This window comes from Staurois parvus, unplaced genomic scaffold (assembly GCF_062004578.1).
Source record: "Staurois parvus isolate SC_StPar_1 unplaced genomic scaffold, SC_StPar_1.0 ptg000282l, whole genome shotgun sequence".
In the NCBI taxonomy this organism is placed as follows: domain Eukaryota; kingdom Metazoa; phylum Chordata; class Amphibia; order Anura; family Ranidae; genus Staurois; species Staurois parvus.
In genome coordinates, this window is record NW_028318078.1 from 399,689 (window position 1) to 427,455 (window position 27,767).

Genomic DNA, 27,767 nt, shown 5'->3' on the forward strand with positions numbered 1-27,767 from the left:
GAATGGTCAGGGACGAGCCGGGGGTCAGAGCAGGAGAAGGTCAGCATGGATCAGAACAGGCAGGGTCGGCAACAAGGAACGCACTACAGGAACACAGGAACAGGAACAAGGCCTTACGGCAATGAGGACATTGCCTGGCCAGTTTAAATAGCACGCCCTGCACCGTCATTGGTGCCGCAATTGCCGCCGCGGACGCCCAGGTCCTAATGCCCGCATATTGATGTGCCTGGGCGATCCGCGCATGCGCAAATTCGCGCGCCGCGGCGAAGCCCGAGATACGTGACAAATACAATCTACAAGAGAGATTCTTCCATGGTATTCAGCAAACTTGGAAAGAACCATATCCTTGTATTAATTCATTGAAACCAAAGTTTAGGAACAAATAAGCCGTGGATGAAATCTCATAGGCTGCTTTCAGTTACAGGCTGAGATCACCATGTGCAACAAACAGGGAGGCCAGAACCTTTTTTTTTTCCTACTTCTTCTCATTGTCTAAACAATTTTAACTTAATATTACCATTAGGTGTGACCATAAAATTATTTTCTAGAGACGTTATGGAAAGAGAATATCCATAACCACCCATTCTGACGGCTAAGATTGTTCCCCAGATGCATTACAATTTATGGAAAATAATTAGCCTTACAAGACTACATCAGCTGTGCACTTGTAGGGGTTGTATACAGTATGTGCAGTGTATATATACTGCTTGTCTGTAAAATGTATAATTGTGTAACATTTTATTAAAGGACATATAAGGCTTTAATTCAGTACACTGTTGCAATAAAACCCTGCTCTGTTTTTTTTAGATAGGATGAAAAATGTGCAAAAATGTACTATTTATTTTTTAATTCCTGAAGAGGAGAGTTTTAGAAACCCAGAAGAAGCAGCAGAGACGGCGTTGGCAAGGTATGAAGCAGTAACTGGATCTGGACATGTCAGAGTAGCAAGTAAATGTGCCATAATGTACAAGTATGATGTGCAAACTAGCATATTACATTGAGAGCTCACCCCCCACTATGATAAATTTAGTTCCACTTTACCTGTAATACAGAATGTGGTATTACCCTCCTGAATATGCAGTTTGGCAGTGTTATGCAAACCACAAAAGTGGCTAAACAGAATTAGAATTCAGCCACTTTTACTTTTACATTCTCTATTTTTCTTTGTATTTGGCTGGAGTACAGACTTTTTCAGATTTTTAGATCATAGTTTTTCTTATCTAATTATTACAATTCCTTTAAATTGAAAGTATCTATATTTCTTTGTGTATCCAGTAATTCATAGTCCCAAATGGAGTTCTGTTTTGTGAGTATCCATAGCAATACAACAATTTTCTATAATGTGACATCATGCACCCTCACTGTCACCCGAGCATCTGTTTTCCAAATTACAAAGCTTTTCCATTAAAACAATATATATGAACTATGCATTAATAAGTTTCTAAATGAAATAGTACTGAGATGAAGTTTATAGAAACAATATGTTTTAGAAAATGACATTTAATAAAAATATAAATCTGCTAAACTCTATCACAAGCACATACTTTCGTTCTTTAAGGCAGTATGTGATATAAAGCTGCAGGTGCTCCTATGCACACAGGAAAGCTATAGGATAGGGGTCTCCATACTATGGCCCATGGGCAATTGATGAGCACATGGGGGATGGGGAAACTGATGTAACGGAGGACCCTGATGGAGAAATTGATGTAAGGGGGACTCGTATGGGGACACTGATGTAAGGGGGGGTTCTGATGGGGAAACTGATATAAAAGGAGGACTCTGATGGGGAAACCGATGTAAGGGGAGACTTTGATGGGGACACTGATATAAGGGGGGGTACTGATGGGGACACTGATGTAAGGTGGCTCTTATGGGGACAATGGTGTAAGGGGGGGCACTGATAGAGACACTGATGAAAGGGGGAACTCTGAGGGGAAAACTGATGTAAGGAGGGGACCCTGATGGGGAAAGTGATGTAAGGGGAGACTCTGATGGGGACACTAATGTAAGGGGGACACTGATGGGGAACTGGTATAAGGGAGGACTCTGATGTGGACACTGATGTAATAGGAGTCCCTGATTGGGAAACCGATGTAAGGGGAGACTCTGGGGACACTGATGTAAGGAAGGCTCTTATGGAGACACTAATGTAAGCGGAGACTCTGATGGAGACAGTGATGTAAGGGAAGACTCTGATGGGGACACTAAAGTAGGGGGGCACTGATGGGGAAACTGATGTAAGGGGACTGTGATGAGGACACTGATATAAGGGGGAACTCTGATGGAGACACTGATGTAAGAAGGGACTCTGATGCAGACACTGATGTACGGGGGGTCTCTGATAGGGAAAAGGATGGAAGCGGGGAGCCTGATAAATGGTGATTACAAAAAAGTAAAACATATTCATTCATTTAAACTTCATTCCTTTTATAAAACTGATTTTTCTTTTTTTCGGCCCGTGAATATTTGTAAAATATATGATGTATCTGTTACTGAAAAGTTTGGAGACCCCTGAGACACTAAGTAGGGAAGTGACTGTTACAGTTATCTGCCTTTTCTGGACATTCACATATTCACATTCTAATTCTACTGAATGAAGCTTGTGGGTTTGCTTTAGCCAACAAATAGTAAAAGTAAAATAATGTTGAAGTATAACTAAAGACAAAACTTTTCTTTGAGATCCAGATAGTGTAATAAGGGGTCAGAGCCACTGCCAGTTTTTGATTGCTGTCTGTGCCCCCATTAGGATTCATGTTAATTTGATCAGGACAGTTTGAGAGATTGAATATCTTGATCTGTCCTGATCAAATTAACATGAAGATAAATACAAAATTAAAGTAATATTAAACCCTCAATTTTTAAGCCCTTTGGCAACTGATTTATTCACTTACTGAGTATGCCAATTTGTTATATTTAAAAGAGAAGTATGGACTTTTTTTTCTCCAATCATACTTACCTAGGGGGATGCAGCATTGGTCCAATGCTGCATCTGTCCCACTCTGGCTCTAAGTCCTCATCCACACTTGAAGTTTTTACAGCTTCTGTTTTTGGCTTTTCCCAGCCTGCACCGTCTGAGTGACTTCAGCCCACTATCAGCTAAAAATGGGTCAGAGGAGAGCACAATGAACTGTACTGCTCTGATCCACAGAAGAAGTACAGCTAAAAGAGCGTTGGCTGTACTTCTCCTTTAAATCCTTGCCTGTGTTCCACTTTAAGCTGGAGCCATGATTGCTGTCCCAGGCTTCCTGTGTCAGGGTGACTCCTTTCTCTTGCAGCATCTCGTGGAGCCACCGTTTTATGCAGGGACTAGTGTTTGTGTCTCTACACTGTGTGCAGCAATAGAAACACACAGCACCCCAGGATGGAAAGGCACATCCCTGCTACTCCCCCCTCTCATCTCCAAGCTAACAGACTGACTAGAGGCTGCACTGGCCATTGCTAACTCTTTCCTTTGAAGACTGGAAGTTCATGGAAGCAGCACTAAAGATCCTTCTCTGATCCTCCCCTTCTTCTACTGTCCCAAATCCATTTTTCTTTTGAGGGTTCATGTAATCAGTACAGGACCAATCAGCACTGTTCACAGGGTAATGCAGCCTCATAGGACAGTCAGAGGAAAATGAAAACTCCTCCTACAAGATTAACCAATGCTCAGCTGGACACTGATAGAAGTCACAAGACTGTTGTATACTGCAGTTTAAAATAATTGCATTTCCATGTTGTGTGTACTGAGGGAGATCAGATATAGTGAATGCAGGGTCCTGGGTTTAGTAACACTTTAAGCTAAAAATGCTGAGGGTTTATTAATGCTTTAAATGGTCACCAAAACAAGAATAGGGCAGAAATCTATACTATTACTTCCCACTGAGTCTATAAGACAGGAAATGAAAGGAAGACTCCCTTATAAGTCACAGATGGCAAAAAAAAAAATCCAAAAAGTTTTTAACCTTCCTCTATCCAAAATGAAAAAAAGTTTTGGCTTTTGGATGTTTGGTCAGAAAAGTTATTCTTGACCAAAGCCTCACTTTCTATTGGTAAGACCACGATTCCTGACTAATAAGATATAATGGACTTCTTCCGGATGCATACTTCTCTATGACTGTCTGCTAAAAAAGAATTCAAACATCATCCTCCTGTTCACTGCAAATTCTTCTCCAACTCATCCAGATCATCTTCAAAAATAGTATGCTATGTGTACAATTAAAAATATTCTGGTAACATAATATTTAACACAAGGATTATAATACCAACAATTGGAAACTCTCCTTACCAACATATCAGAATCAGTGCACACAGAAAACACTTCCCCCGATGACAATGTTTTCTGTAGTTAGCTCTCCAAAAAAGGAGGCGCTAATGCAAATAAACTGACTGAATATGAAGTGCGCTCAAATGAAATTGGAAATCCAAAAATAGAGAAAGACAAGGTTATATATTTAATATGTACAGGCAAGTGGCCTTTTCATAAGATACAAGCAAGAGCCCTGCTCTACTCCATGCTGGCAGGGAACAGGCTTTTCTGTTTAGGCTGTGGCTGCTTTCTAAAGGAAACAAACTGTAAGACTTTGCATACCTTTTTGTTTTTTTTAACATTCTTTATTTAAACAGCTTTTTTACAGTACAAACGTATACAAAAACAAGGCGAATGAGTGGATGCCAGCAGATAAGACAACGAACCAGGTGCAGTCCAAATACATAGAGATTCAAATCAGTTCCAAAAACAGCAAAGTATAGCACACTGGGCTGAAAGTTAGCACAAACAGACCAGGCTATTGTCATAAACAAGCAGCATCCAGGACAAGGAAAAAGAAAAGGAAAAAAAAAAGAAAGGGAGAAAAGGAGAACGACGAAGGGACTTCAAGCCACTGATCGCAGCAAGGCATCATAATCACTTGAGCATGTAAAGAGAGACCAATGAATCCATTTCTGGAGAAAGTGGGCCTCCTGACCCCGGACCGCCGCCATGACACTTTCCATTGAGTGAATGTCCTCTACCCTGGATAACGACATAGAAATAGAGGGGGGAGCCTCCTGCTTCCAGAGAGCCGGTATACATGCCTTTTGTTTTGATCTAATAGAGTTCATGATTTATTGCATATCTTCTTTTTAATATTTCAAAGCTAAAAAATTTAGCTTTTGAAAATACGTTTTTATTTCCTTTTAGGCAGGTAAATAAGAAATATTAAATATGAATATTACTATTTGCCTCTTGTCATCAGCAAATGGCAAGTGCCATAAAAGCCCAGGATTTCAGAAAAATAATGTTCTGGCACATTCATTTGTGGCACTGGGATCCCAATGACGATGTTGCCTTAAATATCTCTAACTTGTAAAGGATCCCTAAACACTAAAGCATATAATGGCAATAATTAACCTCAAACTTAAAGTATATGCAAACTCTTAGGGCTCATGTACATGAGCAGCTGCTAAACTCGAGTTTAGGGGCTTTTGGCATTTTTTTGCCCAAGCTCCTAAACGCAACTCCATAAAAGCCTGTGCGGTTTATTTTCTAAAGCTGGAGAGTGCAAATTCACTTCTGCATAGAAATCAATCAGCTTCTAACCTCAGCTTGCTCAATAAAACCTGGAAGCTAAGTAAGATAATTGTGCAGCGCTAAGAAGTATTGAAAAGTATTTCATACATAAATCATAAATAAATCCAGAGAGTGTCCAATTAATAATTCAAATATGTGCGTTAAAGGGATTGCTCTGATAATGTGAAAGTTCAAATGGATGTAATCACAGTTCAGATAAACATCAACGCTTTCAATAATTGTAACCAAGGTGACTCTGTTATTCCCAGTAGTATACGATTCAGTATTCAGGTGAAGTGCGGGATATAGGTAAAATGCACACTCACCAGATGCGCATATATAAAGCGCGTTGTATACAGTAAATGATGGTCTGCCAGGAATCCCTTCTAGGGTGGTACTGGATACAGCCTAGGGTTAGGTGGCCTTCATCTGGATTAATGGATGTTGATAAGCCAGAAGCCCTTTAAAGGATGTTTGGATCAACCTCTTCCAGGCACTGGTATGGTCACCAAGGAAACTCTGGGGGATTAAGCGCTCTTTCAGCTTTCCAGACAGGACTAGTCTGATCCCCTGAACCTGGAAGCTGATTGATTTCTATTCAGAAGTGAGCCTGATTTTGCACTCCCCAGATTTAGTAAATAAACCCCTATGTGTCTATGTACACACAGGCTTTTAGCAGAGTTTAGGAGCTGCCGCGGTTAGGTGAGGTTAAACCTCCCTTTCCTGAACGCATAAGAATCGTCTTCAGGATTGGCACGGTGTGGCCGGCGGCGGCGGTAAATCGCAAAACGCAGCAAAATTGCGGTACCACTGTTGCCGCATTTTGCTGCGATTTGTGTTTTCCCGTGGCCGGCGGTCAGCGTAGGCTCGTGTACATGGAGCCTTACAGTACATTTCTCTTATTTCCTTTTGTAGGGTTACAACACCTACTCACTGTACTGTATCTACAAAGGAGCAGCTTTGTTACCCTAAGACAGGATGTGTGTTAGGACTACAGAACATATCCTTCTCTCTTCATCTCCATAACAAAGAGGGGAGGTGCATGCTCAATACACCAGGTCTGCCTACTGTATGGACACTGTACAGTATCTTATGTATCCTGGATATGATTCTTGGTATCAGTTTTTATTGACTCTCTAACCAGGGTTCCTCCAGATGGTGCTAGGGGTTCCATAACCTGTGGCTTATTGACCTCCCATTTGATGGAGCCTGCATAGTCCTGGAGCCAACGCCACTTGGCAAAATCTGCTGCACGATCTTTTCAGCTGTTTGAAGGACATCATGAGGGCCACTGCAAGTGGAGCAATCTTCCTATTGTCTACCAATGTAAGAGAGGCATTCTTCCCACTGACTACCACTGTAAGGGGCATTCTTCCTACTGACCAATGTAAGAGGCATTCTTTCCACTGACCAGTGTGACCACCAATGCAAGGAGCATTCTTCCTACTGACCTCCACTGTAAAGGACATTCTTCCCACTGACCACCAATGTAAGGTACATTTTTCCCACTGACCACAACGTAAGGGGAATTCTTCCTACTGACCTCCAATATAAAGGACATTCTTCCCACTGACCACCAATGTAAAATGCATTCTTCCTACTGACCAACGTAAGAGGCATTCTTTCCACTGACCAGTGTAACCACCAGTGCAAGGAGCATTCTTCCTACTGACCTCCACTGTAAGAGACATTCTTCCCACTGACCACCAATGTAAGATACTTTTTTTCCCACTGACCACAACGTAAGGGGAATTCTTCCCACTGACTTCCAATGTAAAGGACATTCTTTACATTGACCACCAATGTAAAAGGCATTCTTCTCACTGAGCATGAATGTAAGGGACATTCTTCCCACTAACCACCAATATAAAGGGCATTCTTCCCACTGAGCATGAATGTAAGGAGCATTCTTTCCACTGACCACCAAGGTAAGGCACAGTCTTCCCACTGATCACCAAGGTAATGGGAATTGTCCTGAAGACCCCAAAGAATTGGTTTTAGCTGGGGTACCCCAAGAACTGAAGACTATTTACGTGTTCCTCTGGGGTAAAAAAGTCAGGAAGGGCTGATCTAAGTCTTCTGTACAACTATATTTTATGTCCACATTGTAAAATTTCCTTTTCTATTGTACATGTTCTAAGATCTGCCCCATACACCATTCAGTCATGTCGTAGATCTGGATATCGCAACTTATAGAAATATCCTGGACCTTGTAGGAAGGAGAAGCATGTGACCATCTCCTCTTTGTCCAAAGAGCTAATGGTTTGGCCTGAGTTTCTAATTGCTAGGTCTGAACACAGTCACATGGGGCAAGGCACCAAACAAAAGTCCAAAAAAACTTTATTGTTCTTTACATGATTAAATAAAATGTGTTGGGAGTCTGTGCACTACACCTTCATCGGGGCTACAAAAATACACTGAAATCATCCTGTGCTTTACAACAACCAATCAGTAGGAGTAAGGCAGTTGGGACATCCCCCTTATAAATGCATAGGATCTCCCTGAAGTAGTCAGGGCATTGTGTCTTGTAAGGAGAAAAGAACACAGCTGAGAAACTTTCTGAATAAGAATTACAGTCTGCTGCCCTCATTATCAAACACAGACCACCATCAGACTGTTCACACTTTGGATGAAGACTAGGGTGCTTGTAGGGAGAGACATTTTAAAACCATTTCAGTGAGTAGGAATTTCCAAGGAATTATCAAATCTAAAACTCTCGATGTATATAGTAGAATACCATCAACAGGCGCTTGTTGCAAACTGCAATTTTGTGCATTTAAATATAAACTTAAGGCTGACATAAAAACACAATTTAATGCAGTTAAGTATACATTCAAATAAATATATTTTAATGGAATGGATCTAGTGTAAGTACCTGGATTTTTCTTGGTATCAACCTTTTGTACTGTTGGAATACAGTGTTTATGTATTTTGCAACAACTATCTCAGTGTTCAGTAGAGATTTATTCTTCAACCAGTAGATGGCAGTGTTTATACATTTGTAGCTGCATCTATGACTATACTCCATGTGTTCTTCCTGAATAAAGGTCCTGTTTCCTGGTAGTAGAGAAGCAGCAGAAAAATATACATGTGGGCTGTGCACTGTCTGTTCTGTAGGGCTATATACAGAATTTCTAACATGTACAGTAGCACTGAGAGAGAGAGACAAGTACTAAATGCTAATCTGCTCTGCTGCATGCATACAGTCATGGCCGAAATTGTTGGCACCCTTGATATTTCTCCAGGAAATCATGTATTTCTCACGAAACGTATTGCATTAACACATGTTTTGCTATACACATGTTTATTCCCTTTGTGTGTATTGGGACAAAACAAAAAAAGGGAGGAAAGAAAGCAAATTCGACATAATGTCACACAAACCTCCAAAAATGGGCTGGACAAAAGTATTGGCACCCTTTCACAACTGCGGATAAATAAGAATGTTACAAGCATGTGATGCTCCTGTAAACTCACCTGGGGCAAGTAACAGGTGTGGGCAATATAGAAATCACACCTGAAAGCAGATAAAAAGGAGACACGTTCACTTAACCTTTGCATTGTGTGTCTGTCTGTGCCACACTAAGCATGGACAACAGAAAGAGGAGACGAGAACTGTCTGAGGACCTGAGAACCAAAATTGTGGCAAAATATCAACAATCTCAAGGTTACAAGTCCATCTCCAGAGAACTAGATTTGCCTTTGTCCACAGTGCGCAACATTATCAAGAAGTTTGCAACCCATGGCACTGTAGCTAATCTCCCTGGTCGTGGACGGATGAGGAAAATTTATGAAAGATTGCAACGCAGAATAGTCCGGATGGTGGATAAGCAGCCCCAAACATGTTCCAAAGACATTCAAGCTGTCCTGCAGGCTCAGGGAGCATCAGTGTCAGCGCGAACTATCCGTCGACATTTAAATGAAATGAAACGCTATGGCAGGAGACCCAGGAGGACCCCACTGCTGACACAGAGACATAAAAAAGCAAGACTACAGTTTGCCAAAATGTACTTGAGTAAGCCAAAAGCCTTCTGGGAAAACGTCTTGTGGACAGATGAGACCAAGATAGAGCTTTTCGGTAAAGCACATCATTCTACTGTTTACCGAAAACGGAATGAGGCCTACAAAGAACAAAACACAGTACCTACGGTAAAATATGGTGGAGGTTCAATGATGTTTTGGGGTTGTTTTGCTGCCTCTGGCACTGGGTGCCTTGACTGTGTGCAAGGCATCATGAAATCTGAGGATTACCAAAGGATTTTGGGTCGCACTGTAGGGCCCAGTGTCAGAAAGCTGGGTTTGCGTCCAAGATCCTGGGTCTTCCAGCAGGACAATGACCCCAAACATACGTCAAAAAGCACTCAGAAATGGATGGCAAAGAAGCGCTGGAGAGTTCTGAAGTGGCCAGCAATGAGCCCAGATCTAAATCCCATTGAACACCTGTGGAGAGATCTTAAAATTGCTGTTGGGAAAAGGTGTCCTTCCAATAAGAGAGACCTGGAGCTGTTTGCAAAGGAAGAGTGGTCCAAAATTCCGGGTGAGAGGTGTCAGAAGCTTATTGATGGTTATAGGAAGCGACTGATTTCAGTTATGTTTTCCAAAGGGTGTGCAACCAAATATTAAGTTAAGGGTGCCAATACTTTTGTCCAGCCCATTTTTGGGGTTTTGTGTGACATTATGTCATATTTGCTTTTCTGCCTCTGTTTTATATTTGTTCCAATACATACAAAGGGAATAAACATGTGTATAGCAAAACATGTGTTAATGCAATACCTTTTTTGTGTGAAATACTTGATTTTCAGGAAAAATATCAAGGGTGCCAACAATTTCGGCCATGACTGTATGTACTAACCAGAGAAGAGAGCTGTCCTTGGCAGTGTGCCATTCTCCTTCATTGTCCAATCAAAGGCTAAGGGAATGTTGGTGACAACGGGTAGAGTTTAGCTTTAAACAGTCTAAATAAACTTATCAATTTCCAACTTACACATTTGAAAATGTACCGATCAGGGACTGCCAATGTGAAGTGCACTTAATGTATGAGGGCACTGTGTGGTAAGCACCACTGCACTGACAAGTGCAGTTATGACTTGGGTGGGTGAGTGAGGATGTGATCCTCAAATCGCTTGTTGACTTCCACATTCGCAGACATGAGTAAACACAGCAATCATATGATCATTGCTTACCTCTGGCACTGGGGGAACCCTGCAGAAGACTGCCTTGTTCTTTGAATTGGGCTCCCGGTGGCCATTTTGGGGGAGCCTACATCAGATTGCACACAGAGCTCTTTTATTATTTGGCTAGCCACATTGGACATTATTGTGCCATGCTCTGTAGTGTTGGGAGTACTCAGACAAATACACACCGGTTAGGGAGAACTAGGCTTAGGGTAGGAAAAGGATCCTGATGAGCAAGGACAGAAAAGATGATCCAGTGCACCTCTGAATACTTCTTGGAATTTGAGAAAAGACCCTGATGCCCAGTCTGAATCTGGATTGAAGCATTCCTGTGCCTCAAATCACCAGCACAGAACCATACCAAGAGGTCCTCTGTAACACAGAAACATAGAAAAGTGATGGCAGGAAAAAGAGTGGTCCTTGGAGTCTGTCCTTTTTTTGCTTTGTTTTTTATTTGTCTTTTTTTTGTTTTTATACGCTTTGTATTTTTTTTCCATTAACCTTTTTTGTCTGAGTATAGATTTATGTTTGCCCCAAGCATGTTTGCAGCCATTTACTGTTGACTCTCTAACTACCTCTGATGGAAGTTTATTCCAAGCATCAACTACAAGGGATGGTAAGGCTGGGGAAAAAGGACTAGATGATGCTGGGCATCCTCCAGCCAGGAAATGAGGTGGACTCTAGGTAACTTGCTGCAGCTTCCAAAGCACACTGACTGAGCTTACAGTGTGCTCTGAAATCAGGGTCAGAACAGGAGTTGAGCCTGTATCTGTGCAAGCCTTAAGGTAAGACTGGAGTTCAGCTTTAACCATTTATTGCAAACTGCATTTTTAGGCTTAAAAAAACTATTCCATAAAGTGAAATAATTGTGACCACTATACAAACAGGAAGAGTTCTTTCTTATGGGGATATATGTTTTTTCAATTTTTTTTATTTTGCAATAGGATCGCATTAACTGCTGCAGGAAAAGAAATCAGCCCTGCCAGATAGAACTGTGCTGTGTGATGTAACTGTGTAATTCTCAGGACTGGATGGACAGAAAGAAAAATCCTTTGGCGGGTAACACAGCTCCAATATACATTATGTACACTGCTCAAAAAAATTAAAGGAACACTTTTTAATCAGAGTATACCATCAAATCAATGAAACTCCTGGGATATTGATCTGGTCAGGTAAGTAACAGAGGGGGTTGTTAATCAGTTTCAGCTGCTTTGGTGTTAATGAAATTAACAACAGGTGCACTAGATGGGCAACAATGAGATGACCCCCAAAACAGGAATGGTTTTACAGGTGGAGGCCACTGAGATCTTTTTCCCTACCCTTGTCAGACCCTACGTTGGTGCAGTGGGTCCTGGGTTCCTCCTGGTGCAGTGGGTCCTGGGTTCCTCCTGGTGCAGTGGGTCCTGGGTTCCTCCTGGTGCAGTGGGTCCTGGGTTCCTCCTGGTGCACTGGGTCTTGGGTTCCTCCTGGTGCACTGGGTCTTGGGTTCCTCCTGGTGCACTGGGTCTTGGGTTCCTCCTGGTGCACTGGGTCCTGGGTTCCTCCTGGTGCATGACAATGCCTGGCCTCATGTGGGGAGTGTATGCAGGCAGTTCTTGGAGATTGAAGGAATTGATACCATTGAATGGCCCCCACGCTCACCTGACCTAAATCCAATAGAACACCTCTGGGATATCATGTTTCAGTCCATCTGACACCACCAGGTTGCACCTCAAACTGTCCAGGAACTCTGTGATGCCCTGGTCCAGATCTGGGAGGAAATACCCCAGGACACCATCCGTCGTCTCATTAGGAGCATGACCCGACGTTGTCAGGCATGCATACAAGCACATGGGGGCCATACCAACTACTGAGGGCCATTTTGAGTTGCTGCAATGAAATTTCAGCAAAATGGACCAGCCTGCTGCATCATTTTTTCACTTTTATTTTCGGGGTGTCTTTGAATTCAGTCCTCTGTAGGTTGATAATTGTCATTTCCATCAAATGATGGGGCATATTTACATTCCTAACACATTACCCCGTCCATATCAGTATAGATATCCAGCATGCGATTTTTTTCCCCATTGAGATCTGATGTGTTTTCAAAGTGTTCCTTTCATTTTTTTTGAGCTGTGTATTTATCCTGTGTATTTAGCTGTCTGCCTGGGGTGCAGCATTAAATAAATATATGACATGAAAATCCTCGCTAGACATTGGTTGTCAGCTGTACCTCCAGCATTCACAGTACAGAAATGATCTATTAATGACAGCTGACTCTACAGAAGAAAAGTGATTGATGTGAATAGCGTCTCTTCTGATTCATGAAGATCTGAGATGTGTAACTCCAAGCATTCAGTATCTGATGAGATATCACCCTTAAACAGAACAACTGCATATCATTTCAAGCTGAACTTCGAGAAAACAGCTGAAAGAAAGGATGAAACACTTATATAGAAGCTACCTACCAAGAATATTTTCTTTTCTGTCCATACAGTCCTGAGATTTATACAGCTATGCCAGAAGGGGAGGAGACTTGCTCTTTTCCTGCTTCAGTTTCACTTTCAGTTAAAGACTCCCTCTTCACCCCTAACCTGTTACTGGACAATGAGAAAAGGAAAAGCAACATAACATGTATGATGTACTCGGGTTGAAGGTGCACAGACGTGTATGAAGTACTCGGGTTGATGGTGCACAGACATGTATGAAGTACTCGGGTTGATGGTGCACAGACATGTATGAAGTACTCGGATTTATGTTGCACAGACATGTATGAAGTACTCGGGTTGATGGTGCACAGACATGTATGAAGTACTCGGGTTGACGTTGCACAGACATGTATGAAGTACTCGGGTTGACGTTGCACAGACATGTATGAAGTACTCGGGTTGACGGTGCACCGACATGTATGAAGTACTCGGGTTGATGGTGCACAGACATGTATGAAGTACTTGGATTTATGTTGCACAGACATGTATGAAGTACTCGGGTTGATGGTGCACAGACATGTATGAAGTACTCGGGTTGACGTTGCACAGACATGTATGAAGTACTCGGGTTGATGGTGCACAGACATGTATGAAGTACTCGGATTTATGTTGCACAGACATGTATGAAGTACTCGGATTTATGTTGCACAGACATGTATGGAGTACTCGGGTTGACGGTGCACAGACATGTATGAAGTACTTGGGTTGACGGTGCACAGACGTATGAAGTACTTGGGTTGATGGTGCACAGACATGTATGAAGTACTTGGGTTGACGGTGCACAGACATGTATGAAGTACTCGGGTTGATGGTGCACAGACATGGATGGAGTACTCGGGTTGATGGTGCACAGACATGTATGAAGTACTCGGGTTGACGGTGCACAGACATGGATGGAGTACTCGGGTTGATGGTGCACAGACATGTATGAAGTACTCGGATTTATGTTGCACAGACATGTATGAAGTACTTGGATTTATGTTGCACAGCCATGTATGGAGTACTCGGAATGACGGTGCACAGACATGTATGGAGTACTCGGAATGACGGTGCACAGACATGTATGGAGTACTCGGATTTATGTTGCACAGACATGTATGGAGTACTCGGATTTATGTTGCACAGACATGTATGGAGTACTCGGATTTATGTTGCACAGACATGAAGTACTCGGAATGACGGTGCACAGACATGTATGAAGTACTCGGATTTATGTTGCACAGACATGTATGAAGTACTCGGATTTATGTTGCACAGACATGAAGTACTCGGAATGACGGTGCACAGACATGTATGAAGTACTCGGATTTATGTTGCACAGACATGTATGAAGTACTCGGATTTATGTTGCACAGACATGTATGGAGTACTCGGAATGATGGTGCACAGACATGTATGAAGTACTCGGATTTATGTTGCACAGACATTAAGTACTCGGAATGATGGTGCACAGACATGTATGAAATACTCGGATTGAGGAAATCAGGCGGTGCTGTCAGACATAGTCGGGGATTTTTTACTTTCACTTCCAGTGTCTTCCAGCAGGGGGAGTGTCGGGCCGGTCGTCACCGTTATCCTCGCCACTTCCAACGGCCACTGTCACTTCCAGGACAGGCGGGAGCGGAGGACGGAGAGGACGGTGACCGGCGCTGTGTGCTCTGCTCCGCACTATGGGCACCCACCGGGAAGATGTGGCCATGAACGGGATCGGGGACAATGCCCGCCTCCGTGATGACGAGGTGAGGGGGAGGGGAGGGATTACCGGTGCACCGGAGACATCCGGACGGAGATCGGGGGTCCGGGACCGTACATAGATCCCCCGGACTCTTCAGTGTAACATTGGTTTCCTGTATGCGCTGAGCTGTCAGCATTTGTACATATGATGATGACTGGCTCCCTGTACACCGTACACTGCCCTCCATCTCTGTGCTGAGGATTCTCCTCCCATCTGTCATCATTGTCAGCCCTGCCTGGTGTACCGGTGTGTTCTCTATACCTCGGGGACCTATAGCTGTCTATACACATCACAGGGCGTTCTCCTGACCAGTGTGTTATAGAATGGCCCCTGGGGTTGTGTCCCTCCACCTGGACCAATGAAATCATAGGATCCATCCGTACACAGGTATACATTGGAGGGCGGTGTATAAATGATCCGTATATTGGAGGGCGGTGTACAAATGATCCCATATATCGGAGGGCGGTGTATAAATGATCCCGTATATCGGAGGGCGGTGTATAAATGATCCCGTATATCGGAGGGCGGTGTATAAATGATCCCGTATATCGGAGGGCGGTGTATAAATGATCCCGTATATCGGAGGGCGGTGTATAAATGATCCCGTACGTTGCAGGGCGGTGTACAAATGATCCCGTACGTTGCAGGGCGGTGTACAAATGATCCCGTACGTCGGAGGGCGGTGTACGAATGATCCCGTACGTCGGAGGGCGGTGTACGAATGATCCCGTACGTCGGAGGGCGGTGTACGAATGATCCCGTACGTCGGAGGGCGGTGTACGAATGATCCCGTACGTCGGAGGGCGGTGTACGAATGATCCCGTACGTCGGAGGGCGGTGTACGAATGATCCCGTACGTCGGAGGGCGGTGTACGAATGATCCCGTACGTCGGAGGGCGGTGTACGAATTATCCCGTACGTCGGAGGGCGGTGTATGAATGATCCCGTACATTGGAGAGCGGTGTATATATGATCCCGTATATTGGAGGGCAGCATAGGTGGGAATCACTGTGCTCACTACTCAAGGAAAAACAAATTGATGTTCAACATAAGGGGGACACTACTCCACTAATCCCCAATGTAGGGGGTTACTACTCCACTAATCCCCAATGTAGGGGGTCACTACTCCACTGATCTCCAATGTAAGGGGGTCACTACTCCACTGATCTCCAATGTAAGGGGGTCACTACTCCACGGATCTCCAATGTAAGGGGGTTACTACTCCACGGATCTCCAATGTAAGGGGTTCATTACTCCACTGATCTCCAATGAAGAGGGACACTACTCCACTGATCTCCAATGTAGGGGGTCACTACTCCACTGATCTCCAATGTAAGGGGGTCACTACTACACTGATCTCACATGTAGGGGGTCACTACTCCACTGATCTCCAATGTAAGGGGTTCATTACTCCACTGATCTCCAATGAAGAGGGACACTACTCCACTGATCTCCAATGTAGGGAGACACTACTCCACTGATCTCCAATGTAGGGAGACACTACTCCACTGATCTCCAATGTAGGGGGACACTACTCCACTGATCTGCAATGTAGGGAGACACTACTCCACTGATCTCCAATGTAGGGAGACACTACTCCACTGATCTCCAATGTAGGGAGACACTACACCACTGATCTCCAATGTAGGGGGACACTACTCCACTGATCTCCAATGTAGGGAGACACTACTCCACTGATCTCCAATGTAGGGAGACACTACTCCACTGATCTCCAATGTAGGGAGACACTACTCCACTGATCTCCAATGTAGGGAGACACAACTCCACTGATCTCCAATGTAGGGAGACACAACTCCACTGATCTCCAATGTAGGGAGACACAACTCCACTGATCTCCAATGTAGGGAGACACTACTCCACTGATCTCCAATGCAGGGAGACACTACTGATCTCCAATGTAGGGGGACACTACTCTACTGATCTCCAATGTAGGGGGGCACTAGTCCACTGATCTTCTCTCAATGCATGGATCTCCAAGCACATACCCAATTGTACATCTGTGTGGAACCAATACATGGATCAAACCGCAAACAGATTTTTTTTTTAATGCATGCATCGGTCCCGCTTGGATATGCTCTCTGGAATATGCTTGGAGATCTGCTCTGTGATTAGTTTGAACAGGTTGCCTACATGCGGGTTAAAAAGGACTTTCACATGAGTTTAGGGATTGGCAGTCCCATGTGAATGAGGCCCTAAGTTGGGAAAAGCGGATGTAACAGAACATTATTGTCAGTTGGGTTTTGTCTTTCTATTAGAATCTGATGATGTTATTGGTGATTATGATTGGTTATTGGATTCCGGTATAGAAACAATGATCTGTATAGTTTGTGCTGCACAGGGAGTTTTCAACTATAACATTGTTATCATTTGAATGTTTTCTGTTCCTTGTTACACCCCGGTCACATCAAGCCTGACTTTGAAATCGTGCGACTTACAGTGAAGTAGCACGATTTCAAAGTCAGGTGAGATGCCGATTTCAGGTGCGATTTGCAAGACATCCAAGATGTCTATGCAAATCACACCAAAGTGCATGTACTACTGTAGAAATTGGTGCGGCTCCGATCTGGGGTTTGAGGGTTTTTTTATTAGCCAAACTTTTTTTTTTGTATGTGTGTAAAAAACAAGAACAATAGAACAGTTGATGATGAATAATGAAACCATGTCTTAATCATTTCAATGGAGATCACAATAAAGAGACTTAGCTTCCTTATACAGTTGTAGGAAAATTCCTTGTACATTCGATGAGTGGACTAATGCTGTTTGAAAGTACTTCAAATTTTTCTTTGCTTTTACATTGGATTTTGGAACAAATGTAATCTTCCAAATAAAACCACATCTCCTATTAGAAATTAATTCTTTACAAAACAAAAATGCATCGCACTCCTTAAAATTTTCCCAATATTTTTCAAAAACAGATGTTAACTTGACCCCACTAACAAATAGAAAATCGAACAGACGTTCTTAAAGAGGATCTTCGGACTTGTTAAAAAAATAATTAAAAGTCAGCAGCCAAAAATACTGTAGCTGTTGACTTTTATTAACCGCTTCCTAACTGCCCTATAGCAGAACTACTGCTACAGGGCGTTAGGGCTGCGCAAAATCATGTGTGTGTATATACTGTATGTATATATATATATATATATATATATATATATGGGATTTTGAATTTCCAGGTAGGGGGCACGCTTTTCCCTACCCACGCCACCATCGGCAGCTGTCGATCACCGGGTCTCGGCCGGACATTCCCCGCCGGCACCCAGCGATCGCTAAGGAGCATGGACAGGGGAGTGGGCTGTATGTAAACAATACAGATCTCTCCCCTGTCAGCACCAGCATGCTGCTTTGTATTGCTCTGCATAGCAGAGCAATACAAAGCAGTGTGCTTATGTATTAAAAAACACACAGCGCATAATGTGAAACACAGCACAGCACACAGTTAACCCTTTGAGCTCCCCAGATGTTAACCCCTTCCTTCCCAGTGTCATTAGTACAGTGTCAGTGCTTTTTATTAGCACTGATCATTGTATTAGTGTCACTGGGGATGTCAATGACAGTTAGTCAGTTCCCCCCCAGTGTCAGAATGCCCACTGCAGTCCCACTATAAGACGCTGATTGCTTTCATTACTAATATATATATAGAGAGAGTCAGGAGGAGTTGAAGTCTCCCATTCAAGTCTATGTTGTCGCTCCGCAAACGCCTAGCAGGCGTTTGTGGTGCGGTTAAGACGTGTTTACGAGGCGGTTGCGGAGCGTTAATACCATTTAACTTCATTATAGGAGTTTGTGGTGCGGTTTTAACGCTTGGCAAGCGCCTATCAATCTCCTCAAAACCGCTCATAGGGCGTTTTGGTAGCATTTGAGGAGCGTTAAAAACGCTTCCCAAACGCCTGTCTAACGCCTGTCAAACGCTATAGGGGCGTTTGCAAGAGTTAGACATAAAGTCAAGTGTGAACGAGCCCTAACACTTTTGACCAGCTGGGCCCATAGAAGTCCAAGGGATTTCCACAGCACACAGGGAGATGGCCAGGAGATGCCTAATATCTGGGAATGCCCCTGGACTGACAGGCATACATGTGCCTAATTATCATGATATCATTGCATAGAGTTGCATCATATGGCCAGAGGGACAAGTTTGGGAAATTCTAGGTGGCCTCGTTCCAATTCACTTCCTCTAGTGTTCTTGAGCCCATGTGAAGTAGTATCTCACTTCTCTTTGTTTTTGCACAAACACTTGTCTTTTATGGTGTCTGCCTTGGGGAATAGATAACAAGTGCACTTGTGTTAACCCCTTATCACCAGGAGTGCAGACGTTCATGGGATGGAATATAACCATCTGTCCCTATGAATATATATCTGTCCCTAAATACATTTGTAGATAGCAGCATTCCTCACATTCTATGGCAAGCTTCCTATGAATTCTGCAATCCCTTTCCATAACAATGGGGCCCTTGTGGGTTCTAGTGACTACATGACAAATGCAGTGCTAGAACTAGTTCAGCCTGAGTGTGAATGGAGAGCATACAATCCAAGGAGACAACATTAATGTAGTATGCAGCTACGACCATGGGATAGCTATAGTTCATCAAGACAAAAAAAAATTGTAAAATAATCCTGTTAGAATCGGACTTATGCTGGCTATACACAGGAGCATTTCATTTTTGAAACATTTGTTTTTAGAATGTTTGGGTGATTTTTCAGGCGTGGGGTCAAACTAACGATTGTTTTTAACTGCCTTACAAAATCTATGAAGTCCATAATGGTAATGCTCTGATGAGCGATTTTTCCCAAATTCCACACAAACAGATGTCAACTTGACCCCACTAACAATTAGAAAAAAGAAACGGATGATCTTCTTGAATGAAGTTTTACTGGTGTATCGCTAGCCAAACACTAATACGTTTTTTTTCTTTTTGCCTCCATCTGTGCCATACAGCGAGGTTAAATTGACCTAGCTTGCACCAATGAAAGTATGTAACCCCAATCACAAAAAAAAGTTGGGACACTATAAAATTTCCATAAAAACAATGCAATGATTTGCAAATCTCATAAACCCATTTTTTATTCACAATAGAAAATAACATATCAAATGTTTAAACTTAGAAAATGTACAATTTTAAGAAAAAAAAAAAGATGATTTTGAAATTGATGGCAGCAACACATCTCCAAAAAGTTGGAACAGGGCCATGTTTATCATGGTGTAGTAGTTTAACAGTCCTGGGTCTTATTTGTCGTGTTTTTCATTTGTGTCAATCAGGGTGGATTTGATTTAAATCAAACTGATTTAAATCACGATTTAAATCACTAGTCAGTAAGGCTTGATTTAAATCCTAGTTTTCTACATAAAGACTAATTCTTGCTGGTATAACTTTAATATGCAAGTAGATGAAGATTTTTAGAATAACAACTTTTCATATTAGTTTTTTTATCCCCAGTTTAATAGGTTAATCATTCATATTTGGACAACTTTTCTGTTGTACTTAGGAAGGAGAAAATATTCATTACCTTAAAAATAACAATTTAAATAGATTTATTCAACTGAAACAATAACATTCCAGCATATGTGATTTGCTTAAACATCCATGTTTGTTAACTAATTTGGCTAAACAAAATATATATATTTTAAGAAACGTAGACTGTCAGCCCCTTCCTCCTCACACTTAGTTTCACTTTCTTCTTGTGCAGATCTATTCCACTCCAAACAATCAGAAAAATATTGTTTCTATTCTATTCACTGAACTTCTTGAAATTTAGCACTGAAGGGGTTGATTCTGTATTCATAGGTTTGTAGAAGTTAGGATTAAGGTCTTTTTCTTAACTCTGTTCATGTTATAACATTTTTGCTGTGAAGAAGAGGCATGTGATCTCCGCTGAGTCAAATTCAGTTTTGAGAACTGCAAAAGTAAACCAAGCATCTGTGATAACATCTTGTAGGCAGAGAAACTGCCCAATAATCTTACAACAACCTCTGGAAGAGCATGACATTGTGAATGGATTCATGGAATTTATTTACCAAAAAAATTAAACATATACAGCCTTATTCTACATAATTAAAAAACTAATCTTTATTTCATGATGGAATAACTTTTGGATGGTAATATATTTTCCTCAAAAGCATTTTATTTAAAAAAAATCCAATTTAAATAAAAAAAATCTGATTTTTTTTTTTAAATCATTGATTTTTATCCACCCTGGTGTCAAATATTCTCAATTGGTGAATGGTGTGGACTGTGGCAGGTTGGTTAAGCACTCTGACTCTTCTACTACAAAGCCATGCTGTTGTCATAGATGTAGTAGCATTGTCCTGCTGAAATATGCAAGGCCTTCTCTGAAAAGACATTGTCCGGATATGCTGCTCTAATGCCTGGATAAATCTTTCAGCATTAGCAGTGTTTTCCCGCGTTTGTGTTTTTTAGCGTTTTTTTTTCCCAAACAAAAAAATTTTTTTTTTTGGTCAAAAAAAGTCCACAAATGCCAGTTTGCGGCGTTTTACGACATATTTCAGCGTTAGAGCATTTTACAGCTAAACTACTCTAGAAACCCACTAGTCCTGGGTTTTTTTTTCCAGCCAAAAAATGTCCCTGCCAAAAAACATTGATTACAGTCTATGTGTTCATGGACACATAGGAGAACTGGCTGTAGAAAAAAACGTAAAAAGCCAAAAACAGCAGCTGTAAAAATATCCAGTGTGCATGATTACTTAGTCTAGAGAATGTGGCGCCTATGGTTGCCAAAAAGAATGTAGAATTTCTGTTCACCTGACCTCAGAACAGTTTTCCACTTTGCAACAGACCATTTTTAGGCTCCACTAGCTTTTTTTCAAGCTGCTATTATGAGCATTTTTTTCTGCTCCTAGAAACTAATAGTAATATCCTATGTGACCATGCACACTATTTTGTGCTAGAAGCGTTTTTAAAGCTTCAGCATTTAGGAGCAGAAAAAATGGCTTTTGCAGAGTTTTTGGGAGCGTTTTCCCAGCTGGAAAAAAACACTAAATGCTGCTAAAATGCTACTACAAGCATGCACAAAAACAGAGTTTTTCATTAAGCGTTTGCCTCTAGTATTTTTGAACTTATAAAAAAACGCTAGTGTGCATGGAGCCTAAATGAGCTTTGACCCAGAGAAGACGGCGGCATTTGTGGATCATGTTCAGATATGGCTCCTTCTTTGCATGACAGAGCTTTTACCACCACCATGGCAGACAGTGATTTTTTGGTAGTATTCTATGTAGTGATGTCCATCACAGAATTATGCCTGTTTTTAATTCTGTGCCATCTGAGGGCCCGAAGGTCACGTGCATCCATTGTGTTTTGGCCTTGTATCTTGTGCAGAGATTTTTCTTCAGATTCTCAAAATCTTTTAATGATATTATGTGCTGTAGATGATGATATATTCAAAGTTTTTGCAATTTTAAATTGAGGAAAACTATTCTGAAATTGTTTGACCATTTTTAGACACCGATTTTCACAGGAACCTCTGTCCATCTTTACTTCTGAGACCCTCTAATATGCTCTTTCTACCCAATCATGTTACTGACTTGTTGCCAATAAACCTAATTAGTTGCAAAATGTTCTTCCAGTTCTTCTTTGTTAGTACACTTACTTTGCCAGCTTTTTGTTGCCTTGTCCCAATTTGTTGAGACGTGTTGCTGCCATAAATTTTAAAATGACGTTATTTTTTTGCTTAAAATGGTCTATTTTCTCAGTTTAAACATTTTAATATGTTTTGTTATATTCTATTGTGAATAAAATATGAGTTTATGAGATTTACAAATCATTGCATTCTGTTTTTATTTAGATTTTACACAGCGTCCCAAATTTTTTGTAATTGGGGTTAAAGATACAGTATTCCATACCTGGCCAACCCCTGTAGAAGTGGAGGATATTTGTAGTAGCTGCTGCTACTGCAGTGATCTGCACTGTCACATAGTAAACACAAGGGGTTGCTTGCTCCGCATGGGTGCCATTTAGAGAATTCCTTGCAATTTTCTCAGTTAACCACTTTAGTACCACACTGTAACCAAATGGCGGCTATAGTGCGGCTCTCTAGTTTTGGGAGGGCGTTCATGGATGTCCCGCCCAGAACCTCACCCCCTGCATGCCCCCTGGGGTGCGCATCGAGAGGGCTTTGTGATTGCTGTGTCCTTTGGACACAGCTGATTACAGATCGTGGTAAAGGGCCAATCACAGTGACCCTTTACTATGTGATCAGCTGTGTCCAATCACAGCTGATCACATGGAAACAGACTTGCCAGTTATTGGTAGTCTTTTCCTCACACCATGTATCTGTGTGAGCAAAGGACAGCTGATACCCAGCAAGGCTGTCAGTACTTTGTTTACACTGATCATCAGTGCCCTGATTATCAGTGCCGCCTCATCACTGCCCATCAGTGCAACCTAATCAGCTCACATCAGCGAAGAAGAAAAATAACTTATTTGCAAAAATTTTTAACAGTAACTAAGAAAAATACTTTTCCCCCCAAAATTTTCAGTATTTGTTTAGCCAAAAAAAACAGTGGTAATTAAATACTGCCAAAAGAAAGTTCTGTTTGTCTCAAAAATATTATACAAATTCATATGGGTACAATGTTGCATGACCATGCAATTGTAATTCAGATTGCGACAGCACTGAAAATTAAACTTTGGCCTGGGCAGGAAGGTGGTGAAAGTGCCAGGGCATTCTCTGATTGGATAAGGTAAAGATCTCCACCTTGTCCAATCAGAGTCCTGCTGGAAGGTGAACCTCCGCCCCAGTCTCAAGTCTTTTGCAGACTCTCAGGTTTTCTTCTGAGATTTCCCAGTATTTGGCTGGAGAAAAGCATCCCCACAATATGATGCTGCCACCACCATGTTTCACGGTGGGGATGGTCTGTTCAGGGTGATGTGCAGTGTTAGTTTTCCACCACACAGATTTTTGCTTTTAGGCCAAAAATTTTGGTCTCATCTGACCAGAGCACCTTCTTCCATGTTTGCTGTGTCCCCCACATAGCTTCTTGCAAACAAACAAGACTTTTTAAGGCTTTCTTTCAGTAATGGTTTTCTTCTTGCCAATCTTCCATAAAGGCCAGATTTGTGGAGTGCACAACTAATATTTCTTCGGAGAGTGCAAATTATCAGCACAGGGCCAATCAGAGCTGTCCAGACAGAGCGTCAGGGGTTATGCAGCCTCATAGGACAATCAGGGGAGAATGAAAACTCCTCCTACCACATTAACCAGTGCTGTGCTGGACACTGATAGAAGTCACAAGACTGCTCTAACTGCTGATGATGAGAAAAGGTATTTAGCAGTTTATATTTACTAAAATAATTGTTTTTCCATGTTCTGTGGACTGTGGGAGACCGGATATAGTGAATGCAGGGTCCTGGCAAGAACACCAGTGATTTCCCACAAAGGAAGCAATACAAAGGGACCAGGTTACGTTTTCATATAGCAGGCACATTCAGGAATATGAAATGTTCTTAAAATGAATGCCTGCACATGCCACTGAATGTTAGGAATTTAGTAAATTTGAATGAGAGTTTGAATTGTGTGTGGCCAACAATGACAGAATATATAGAATGTTATCAGTGAGCACATATACCGGTATTTAGCTGTTTCTCAGTGTTTACAGGAAAGTAATCATGCTCGCATCCCCCTTTTTTTTATTACTGTAATGAATGTTGAGATTTGTAGATTAGGCTACCGAAGGCACTGCCCATCTGCTTAAAACAAACTTTCAAGAGTTGCTTCAGTTTGATTCAGTAGCTACAAATGCTGGTAGTAACCAGTGCCTTGGGTCCAGGACTGTGTTCCTGAAGCCAGTCCTTCTTATTCTTGTGGGATGCCAGCACTGCCATCTTGGATAGGGAATCCAGCTGTGGCTTCCTGAGGAACCATAGCCAGCATGCGCAGCTCTCTGCGCATGGTCCCATACTCTCCTGAGACATGTGGCATGTCCCTGGAGGCTGCGGGATGCCATACTGGCCTAGGTTAAGATTGTGTAAGTGGGAATGGGTACTGATAAAAATTGGTATTCACCCCCCCCTTCCCCACATATGAAACCTCTAACTCCGTTATAGGCTGAGAGGAGGGAGTAAAGCAGTGGGTCTTCACTTTACGTTTTGAGTGAGATTTTCCTTTTACTTCTGGGAAATACTTTTATTTATTTATTACAGGTACTTCTATAGTGCCATCAATGTACGCAGCGCGTTATATATATATATATATATATTGGACATTCACATACGTCCCAGGTGGTGCCATGGTTGGGATTCAAACCAACAACCCTAGTACTGCCAGGTGGAAATGCTAACCATTTAGCCACTGTACTTTTCCCTACGTTTACATTTTTTTCTGCTTCCCCCTGGGCGGAGCCTCCCTTGTGACGTCATCATGTTGGATCGCCATTTTGGACCATCTCTGTGATTTGATGCTTTTTATCCTTTGCGTTTGTAAGTGCATTGTTTATCTATTTAATAAACCGGTTATTTACTGCACTGTGAGAGGCACCTCTTTATTTTGTCAAACATTGAACCTAAAACATCTCGGGTGGTGCACTCGGTTCCATGTAGACACAAGAGTCCGGATAATATATATATTGACCCCCTATAGTGAAGGGGTCTAGAGATCTGGCAAGCTTCCGATGTGATGGATATTCACAGTGGTTATGTTGGAATGAAGATTATTAGTATTCAACACAGAAATCAGGGGACTGGTTTACTTTCTATGGACTGTTTGGCATGTTACATAATTAGCCTGGTTAAAAAAAGACAAAAGTCCATCCAGTTCAACCATTTAAAAAAATAAAAATATATATATATATATATATATATATATATATAATCCTACACCCACAGTTGAACCAGAGGAAGCAAAAAAAACCCAGCAAAGCATGATCCAATTTGCTCCTTCTGAGGAAAAAATTCCTTCCTGATCCCCGGAGAGGCAATCTGATATTCCCTGGATCAACGTTACCTATAAATGTTAGTATCCAGTTATATTCTGTGTATCTAGGAGAGAATCCAGGGCTTTTTTAAAGCAATCCACTGAGCTGGCCAGAACCAACTCTTGCGGGAGTCTATTCCACATTTTCGCAGCTCTTACTGTGAAGAAACCTTTCCGTGTTTGGAGATTAAATTTCTTTTCCTCCAGATGTAGAATGCCCCCTTGTCCTCTGTGATGACCTCAGGGTGAATAACTCTACACCGAGTTCACTATATGAACCACTGAATAGGTTTTCATTTTTTTGTTTACTTTCAGCACTATTTATTTATGCAGTATTGTATGTACATTATTAACATATTTGTTTGCTATTGATTGTGTTTTCTCAGCGCAATACCAATTTATATTTTGATTTTGTACTGAGAGGGGATATCCTCTAGGTGTGTTTGTGGCTTTGCACAAAGAGAGTGTGGGGTATTTGCAAAGTGCATTATTTAATTTATTATTATCATCACAGGGAGAACATGCAAACTCCAGGCAGGTGGTGCCATGGTTGGTATTCCTAGTGCTGCCAGGTGGAAGTACTAACCATTTAGCCACTGTACTTTTTAATTTTTTCTGCTTCCCCCTCTGTAATGTCGAAATGGCTTTCTTTTTTTTTTTTACTGTTTACATTTTTCTTTTTTTTTCTATAACCGGCCCCCATCTCCCCTTCATTCTCTCTTAGGCAGGTATGACCTTTCCCTACTCCCACAGCTTTCTGTGATATCCCCACTTTACATATCCTAAGAGGCTGCAGGAGAAGAAAATCACTATGGCTAGGGGGTGAAGTTGGTTGCATCTTCGGGGGTCCGCTGCCTGAGCCTAAAAGAAGCAGCTAGACTTTCACTGAGATAAATATGGCCATGGGTCACAGCAGGACAGCAGAAAAAGGAAGGAAGGGGGGCAGGGGAGGAGAGGAAGAGTAAAGTCCTTCAGCCATTGAGATAAAGATATTGGCTACACAAGGAGTGCAATGTTTCCATTGAGTCAGGTGACTCGCAGATTTGCCTGAGAAGGAGCCATAAAGCACAGCCATTGTGTAGTACTGCAAAACAGAAAGTGAAGCCTATATCCAGTATGTAATGAGAAAAATGGTTGCCCCATGCAGAATATAATCACCTTAAAAACCATTAAATATATTTTATTAAGCAGCCAGATCCCTGATATCTAATGCTGATCTATAAAATGGAATGCTTTTTAATTGTTCCTGTCTTTGGTAATTGCACAACTACTTTGTGTATTTTCAGTTCTCTAATTATTCTAGAGGAACCAAACTCATTGCTGACCTCAGATTACAAAACACATCATGATTTGTTAAAGCAGAACTACACTGCATCTGAGCACCACAAATCGAAAACACTATTTAATTCATTTTTAATATTTAATGCAACCTCACCCACCCATTCATGTCTCTGTACTTTATTTTGCTGAGAAATCAGTTTGAAAACCACCCCCCAGCATTTCTGCAAGTGGCCATCTTACAGTGCCTTGAAAAAGTTTTCATACCCCTTGAAATTTTCCACATGTTGTCATGTTACAACCAAAAACTTTGTATTTTGTTGGGATTGTATGTGGTAGACCAACACAAAGTGGCACATAATTGTGAAGTGGAAGGAAAATGATAAATGATTTTCAAAGTCTTTTACAAATATATATGTGAAAAATGTGGCGTGCATTTGTATTCAGCCCCCTTTACTCTGATACCCCTAACTAAAATCTAGTGGAACCAGTTGCCTTCAGAAGTCACCTAATTAGTAAATAGTCCACCTGTGTGTAATTTAATCTCAGTATAAATATAGCTGTGCTGTGAAGCCCTTAGAGGTTTGTTAGAGAACATTAGTGAACAAACAGCATCATGAAGGCCAAGGAATACACCAGACAGGTCA

At 41.8% G+C, this 27,767-nt stretch overlaps 1 protein-coding gene across 2 annotated transcripts in view; it reads left to right on the forward strand.

The window, feature by feature from the left end:
* Positions 1–14,742: 14,742 nt before the first annotated feature.
* Positions 14,743–27,767, forward strand: part of NINJ1 (ninjurin 1) — a 107,597-nt gene continuing 94,572 nt past the window's right edge. For both annotated transcript variants that reach the window (XM_089681840.1, XM_089681841.1), the window contains exon 1: positions 14,743–14,905. In XM_089681840.1, coding sequence (XP_089537966.1) covers positions 14,837–14,905 — 69 coding nt within the window. In that variant the 5' untranslated portion in view covers positions 14,743–14,836. The remainder of the gene's footprint in view (positions 14,906–27,767) is intronic.